Source organism: Oncorhynchus masou, unplaced genomic scaffold (genome assembly GCF_036934945.1).
Source record: "Oncorhynchus masou masou isolate Uvic2021 unplaced genomic scaffold, UVic_Omas_1.1 unplaced_scaffold_1414, whole genome shotgun sequence".
Taxonomy (NCBI): domain Eukaryota; kingdom Metazoa; phylum Chordata; class Actinopteri; order Salmoniformes; family Salmonidae; genus Oncorhynchus; species Oncorhynchus masou.
The window spans coordinates 94483-102499 of record NW_027004084.1 but is presented as its reverse complement, the minus strand read 5'-3'; the positions used below and the strand labels follow the sequence as shown (position 1 = coordinate 102499).

General features: G+C 46.2%; 1 protein-coding gene across 1 annotated transcript in view; it reads left to right on the top strand.

Moving 5' to 3' along the window:
- The window catches only part of LOC135530771 (uncharacterized), an 89442-nt gene continuing 81425 nt past the window's right edge, over positions 1-8017 (top strand). The window contains 2 exon segments of the mRNA XM_064958953.1: positions 1-580; positions 4263-4287. Coding sequence (XP_064815025.1) covers positions 55-580; positions 4263-4287 — 551 coding nt within the window. The 5' untranslated portion in view covers positions 1-54.

Genomic DNA, 8017 nt, shown 5'->3' with positions numbered 1-8017 from the left:
TATGCCTGCCTCGCACAAACAGCGGTCGGGAGAGTAAATACAGAGAGCCCCAAGATGGCGGAGTCACTGAGCTTCATTCACTTTGGTGCAGCGACCAAAAGCCCGCTCGCCAAATCTAAAGAACCGAAACTAGCGTCGGACACCCGGCCGCAGTCTTCCCGGGACATTCACCCGCCGCCGTCCAAGCGAGTCCGAAACGACGAGAAGAGCCTTAAACCTAAGAAACTAAATGGGGAAGGAGGTGCAGGGGGAGGTGGCGGCGCAGTGGAGAAGCAGCACCAGAAGCAGAGTTCAGGCAACCCGACAACATGGAGCTTCAGCCCCGTCAAGGCGAGCAGCAACCCCTCGGCGCCCCTCCAGCCTCCCATTCACACAGTGTTCAAGCAGAGCGCTTTCCTCGCCTCCCATACCAAACCACCATCCAAAAAGCCCAAGGAAAAACGAGAGAAAGAGAAGGATTTCAAGGAAAAGAAGAAACATAAACCAATCCCTGGTACTCCTGGAAATATTAGCAGCAGTCTGAGTAACGTCACTACTGTAATGAAGAAGGAGAACGGGGAGATGAAGTTGTTGCAAAAAGGTATTTTATACGAATGCGCAATTTTACGCACTAAACGGCTGGCTGGATATAACGTTACATGAATAGAACGTGTTACTGCATGTTATTGTCCATAGAAAGACAACGCCAGGGTCCATTAACCACTTAGCTTTTCAGGGCTAGTGGCTGTCGCTCTTCAGGACTGTGAAGCATGTGGGGCCGACAGTGTGCGCCGTGCAGTATGACAATGTGTCCAGTCCAGAACTGCGTCTGTTATCGCGTTTTATTCCAAATAGTTGTGGTGTTATTTTGGAAAGGACCGTTTACATTTCTAATTCTAGCCACGATTGTACACATAATGACATATTTTTTACGGTGAAATTCTATTTTTTTTGTTTCCGAGTTTCGCTGTTCTTCTCGTTTGGTTGGCTAATGGCTGCGGATTTACCCGCTCTTGAACCTGCAGAGAAAATGCACGTTCGAACGTTACAAAGTATCGAGCGCTCTTCTGCAAACTGCTACATAGCGTTCCGATGTCAGGACACGGGTGGAAACATTATTGCACATTTTACAAACACACGTTTTTAATTAAATTCAAACGGGAAATACAATTGATCAACCAGAGCGGAACAAATTGACGTGGTTGTATAAACAAACAACTGTAAGATCAGCATTACGGTCTGGGAGAACGTTAGAGACGTGTTGGCGAAACATTGACCGATCGTTAGGCCTACACATAAGTGGGGTTTTAATTGTAACTGGTGGTTTTAAGACAGTGTTCAAATGACGGTTTAATAAACCATCGGCAGCCATCCACTGTTGTTTTTGTATCCCCACCACGCCCCCAAATAACACCCGAGCAGCGAGGGAGGCAGTGGAGGCAGGGAACAGCTATCTCTACCTCTGAATATTATTACATGCGTGCTGCCTGCCACTATCAACCACATGAATAGATCTGTCTCAAACTGTCATTCCAACACACAGGATGTTAATTCATACCGTTTAGTTTGGATCCAATCTTTTAGGACTAATTCATTTCTTACATTTTACCAATGTGGGAGAAATGAAGACTGTGGGTATTATAAAACGGACCCCCCCCAGGGCATTAGAGGGACCTTGTGACAGATACTTAAAACGGGATCAAATACATATTCCAGCGTTCTAGTTCGATGTATAACAGGATGGTTACAAGTTGGCCTAAAAAAATATACATTCAAGTTTATATTCTAATTCTCTATTCTACCCCAATTTAAAGTGCAAAATAACATTCAGAATTCTATGTATTTCAAGGTAATTTAAAGTTTAAAATAACATAATTCTATTCCAAGTTCACCTGGAGTTCATTCTCAGTAATTAAATAGCAGGCCTTCTGCATTGCTGTTGGATTCCAAGTTCAGGCTGGTGTTGGCTCCATTGAGATAAGCAGGTGTGAGCTGGTAGGACAGAAGGCTGTTGAGAGGGAGAGATGTGAAAGCTGGAGGACTTGAACTCAAGTCAAGCAGAGAGAGAGAGAGAGACGGGCTATTCCAGGGTAAGACTGTTGCTTAGACACATTTTAAAGTGAAAAATATGGATGTCAAATTTAAACAAATAATTCACCTCTATGCACAAGGACTACATGTACTACAACAATGTCCATGGAACATTTCACAAGAACACATTTACTTGAACAACAGGACAGAAGCAAAGTTTAATAACAGAATGGCGGTTTGCTGTTGGTGCCGTCAGTCTGTTACCGAACAGTACATCTGCATTGCTTACTGTTTGGAGTTTCAGCCTGGGTTTCTGTACTGCACTTTGTGACAACGGCTGATTTGGAAACAGGGCTTCATAAATACATTTGCTTTTATCTGACCTGTTCTCTCACACACATCCAACACGTCTCTGGCAGTGAGAGCACCACCACTTGTAGTAATTCCTATGACCCTGGTGGAATGTCCCCAATGTTGATAGTCTATTTATTGAATGTCTGAATGTTATATAATATCAATGGTTTTGGGTGCTGTTTTAGGCTGATAAAATCCCCAGTAGGGAGTAATATTTTAGGTGCTGATTGAATCCCCACTAGGGAGTAATATTTTAGGGTCTGTTTTAGGCTGATAAAATCCCCACTAGGGAGTAATATTTTAGGGTCTGTTTTAGGCTGATAAAATCCCCACTAGGGAGTAATATTTTAGGTGCTGTTTTAGGCTGATAAAATCCCCACTAGGGAGTAATATTTTAGGGTCTGTTTTAGGCTGATAAAATCCCCACTAGGGAGTAATATTTTAGGGTCTGTTTTAGGCTGAAATCCCCACTAGGGAGTAATATTTTAGGTGCTGTTTTAGGCTGAAAAATCCCCACTAGGGAGTAATATTTTAGGTGCTGATAAAATCCCCACTAGGGAGTAATATTTTAGGTGCTGATTAAATCCCCACTAGGGAGTACTATTTTAGGTGCTGTTTTAGGCTGATAAAATCCCCACTAGGGAGTAATATTTTAGGTGCTGTTTTAGGCTGATAAAATCCACACTAGGGAGTAATATTTTAGGTGCTGTTTTAGGCTGATAAAATCCCCACTAGGGAGTAATATTTTAGGTGCTGTTTTAGGCTGATAAAATCCCCACTAGGGAGTAATGAGTCACTTATTATTTTATATGAATGAGTAACAAGTTATTGAACAATCGGAAGCCTCATGCTGTGCAATACTGTTACTTCTCCCTTTTGCCTGCAAAACATTTAGGCCCAACGTTTGAATTTGTAGCTTGCACACATTCCAGGGGTGTGACATGGTGTCAGATTTAAGGGTTTTTACTGGAAGACCTTAGTAAACATGCCTTGTGTTTACATGTCTTCTACCGCTTGTTGACCCCCCCTTCTATTATTTGTATTTCTTTTACTGACAATCATGAACTATATATAATAAATAAATCTGTCCTAAATAGCATCCTATTCCCTAAATTTAGTTCACTATATAGGGAACAGTGCTATTTGGAATGAATCCTGGATGTTCACAACAGGGTTTTAGTGCCTCAGAGCTACTACTGCTTAAGTGAAAAACCACAAACCCATACATACATACATACATACATACATACATACATACATACACTTTCACACCAGGGTCACATTCTTTTTCTCTGCATTGTTGGGAAAGTGCTCATAAGTAAGCATTTCACTGTAAGGTCTACTACACCTGTTGTGTTCAGCATTTCACTGTAAGGTCTACTACACCTGTTGTATTCAGCATTTCACTGTGAGGTCTACTACACCTGTTGTATTCAGCATTTCACTGTAAGGTCTACTACACCTGTTGTATTCAGCATTTCACTGTGAGGTCTACTACACCTGTTGTATTCAGCATTTCACTGTGAGGTCTACTACACCTGTTGTATTCAGCATTTCACTGTGAGGTCTACTACACCTGTTGTATTCAGCATTTCACTGTGAGGTCTACTACACCTGTTGTGTTCAGCATTTCACTGTGAGGTCTACTACACCTGTTGTGTTCAGCATTTCACTGTAAGGTCTACTACACCTGTTACGTATTCAGCATTTCACTGTGAGGTCTTTCTGCACTACAGGGCCATTAGTAGGGTGTATTCAGCATTACTTGACTGGGCCATTATGTTTCCATATTCAGCATTTCACTGTTGACCAGGGCCTACTACACCTGTTTGTATTCAGCATTTCACTGTAAGGTCTACTACACCTGTTGTAATTCAGCATTTCACTGTGAGGTCTAGACCACACCAGTAAGGACACCACAAAGTTTGTATTCAGCATTTCACTGAAAGGTCTACTGATGTGACCTGTTGTATTCAATTTCACTGGGTGAATGGTCTACAGTACACCAGGGTGAATGGTCAGCAGTTCAGGGTGAGGTCAACAGTTCACCAGGGTGAATGGTCAACAGTTTCCCAGGGTGAATGGTCAACTAGACAGGGACCAGGGTGAATGGTCAGCAGTAGATAGGGACTGAATGGTCTACTACACCTGGGTGTGGTCAGCATTTCACTGTGAGGTCTACTACACCTGTTGAATGGTCAGCATTTCACTGGGTGAATGGTCAACAGTACACCTGTTGAATGGTCAGCATTTCACTGTGAATGGTCTACTACACCTGTTGTGGTCAGCATTTCACTGGGTGAATGGTCTACAGTACACCTGTTGTGGTCAGCATTTCAGGGACTGTGAATGGTCTACTACACCTGGGTGTGGTTCAGCATTTGGTCAACAGTGACAGGGACCAGGGTGAATGGTCAACAGTAGACAGGGACCAGGGTGAATGGTCAGCAGTAGACAGGGACCAGGGTGAATGGTCAACAGTAGACATTTGGGTGAATGGTCAACAGTAGACAGGGACCAGGGTGAATGGTCAACAGTAGACAGGGACCAGGGTGAATGGTCAACAGTAGACAGGGCCCAGGGTGAATGGTCAACAGTAGACAGGGCCCAGGGTGAATGGTCAGCAGTAGACAGGGCTGTGAATGGTCAACTACAGGGCCCAGGGTGAATGGTCATTAGACAGGGCTATTTCAACAGTAGACAGGGCCCAGGGTGAATGGTCAACAGTAGACAGGGCCCAGGGTGAATGGTCAACAGTAGACAGGGACCATTTGAATGGTCAACCAGACCAGGGTGAATGGTCATGCCGTCAGGGACCAGGGTGAATGGTCAACAGTAGACAGGGCCCAGGGTGAATGGTCAACAGTAGACAGGGCCCAGGGTGAATGGTCAACAGTAGACAGGGCCCAGGGTGAATGGTCAACAGTAGACAGGGACCAGGGTGAATGGTCAACAGTGACAGGGACCAGGGTGAATGGTCAACAGTAGACAGGGACTTGAATGGTCAACAGTAGACAGGGACCAGGGTAATGTTCAACTAGACAGGGACCAGGGTGAATGGTCAACAGTAGACAGGGACCAGGGTGAATTCAACAGTAGATTGAATGGTCAACAGTAGACAGGGCCCAGGGTGAATTCAACAGTAGACAGGGACCAGGGTGAATGGTCACAGTAGATAAGGACCAGGGTGAATGGTCAACAGTAGACGGGACCAGGGTTGGTCAACAGTAATGGGACCAGGGTGAATGGTCAACAGTAGACAGGGACCAGGGTTGGTCAATAATTTTCAACAGTAGACAGGGACCAGGGTGAATGGTCAACAGTAGATAGGGACCAGGGTGAATGGTCAACAGTAGACAGGGACCAGGGTGAATGGTCAACAGTAGACAGGGACCAGGGTGAATGGTCAACAGTAGACAGGGACCATGAATGGTCATTAGACAGGGACCAGGGTGAATGGTCAACAGTAGACAGGGACCAGGGTGAATGGTCAACATTTTGACTGTAAATTGTCATTAATGGTCAACAGTAGACAGGGACCAGGGTGAATGGTCAAACTGACCAATAATGGTCAACAGTAGACAGGGATAATCATGTAGACAGGGACCAGGGTGAATGGTCAAGTAGACATCAGAGTGATGGTCAACAGTAACAGGGACCAGGGTGAATGGTCAATCTTAGACAGGGATCGCAGGGTGAATGGTCAACAGTAGACAGGGACCTTGAATTTCAACAGTCCTCAAATGGTCAGCAGATGACCTGGGACCAGGGTGAATGGTCAACAGTAGACAGGGACCAGGGTGAATGGTCAACAGTAGACAGGGACCAGGGTGAATGGTCAACAGTAGACAGGGACCAGGGTGAATGGTCATTTCTGGGTGAAATGGTCAACTTAGACAGACTGGAAAGCAGTAGGGAATCAGGGTAAATGGTCAACAGTAGACAGGGACCAGGGTGAATGGTCAAAGTAGACAGGGACCTGGGTGATTCACTCTTGACCAGGGCCATTGAATGGTCAATAGGGGACCAGGGTTGGTCAACAGTAGACATACCAGGGTGAATGGTCAACAGTAGACAGGGACCAGGGTGAATGGTCAATAGACAGGTGCCATTTCTGAATGGTAACAGTAGACAGGGCCATTAATGGAATAGGGTTCCATATGTATGGTCAATAGACAGGGACCAGGGTGAATGGTCAACAGTAGACCAGGGACCATTGAATGGTCAACAGTAGACAGGGACCAGGGTGAATGGTCAACAGTAGACAGGGACCAGGGTGAATGGTCAACAGTAGACAGGGACCAGGGTGAATGGTCAACAGTAGACAGGGACCAGGGTGAATGGTCAACAGTAGACAGGGACCATTGGTCAACAGTGACATTACAGTAGACAGGGACCAGGGTGAATGGTCAACAGTAGACAGGACCATGAATGGTCAACAGTAGACAGGGACCAGGGTGAATGGTCAACAGTGACAGGGACCAGGGTGAATGGTCACAGTAGACAGACCAGGGTGAATGGTCAACAGTAGACAGGGAAGGGTGAATGGTCAACAGTAGACAGGGACCAGGGTGAATTCAACAGTGACATGAATGGTCACTCTAGACAGGGACCAGGGTGAATGGTCAACAGTAGACAGGGACCAGGGTGAATTCAACAGTGACAGGGACCAGGGTGAATGGTCACAGTAGACAGGGACCAGGGTGAATGGTCAACAGTAGACAGGGACCAGGGTGAATGGTCAACAGTAGACAGGGACCAGGGTGAATGGTCAACAGTAGACAGGGACCAGGGTGAATGGTCAACAGTAGACATTTCCAGGGTGAATGGTCAACAGTAGACCGGGACCAGGGTGAATGGTCAACAGTAGACAGGGACCAGGGTGAATGGTCTAGACATTTAGGGTGAATGGTCAACAGGACAGGGACCAGGGTAATGGTCAACAGTAGACAGGGACCAGGGTGAATGGTCAACAGTAGACTACCAGGGTGAATGGTCAACAGTAGACGTGGACCAGGGTGAATGGTCAACAGTAGACAGGGACCAGGGTGAATGGTCAACAGTAGACAGGGACCAGGGTGAATGGTCAACAGTAGACAGGGTGAATGGTCAACAGTAGACAGGGACCAGGGTGAATGGTCAACAGTAGACAGGGCCCAGGGTGAATGGTCAACAGTAGACAGGGACCAGGGTGAATGGTCAACAGTAGACAGGGACCAGGGTGAATGGTCAACAGTAGACAGGGACCAGGGTGAATGGTCAACAGTAGACAGGGACCAGGGTGAATGGTCAACAGTAGACAGGGACCAGGGTGAATGGTCAACAGTAGACAGGGACCAGGGTGAATGAATGAGATCAGGGACCAGGGTGAATGGTCAACGGAGGGACCAGGGTGAATGGTCAACAGTAGACAGGGACCAGGGTGAATGGTCAACAGTGATGGGACCAGGGTGAATGGTCAACAGTAGACAGGGACCAGGGTGAATGGTCAACAGTAGACAGGGACCAGGGTGAATGGTCAACAGTAGACAGGGACCAGGGTGAATGGTCAACAGTAGACAGGGACCAGGGTGAATGGTCAACAGTAGACAGGGACCAGGGTGAATGGTCAACAGTAGACAGGGACCAGGGTGAATGGTCAACAGTAGACAGG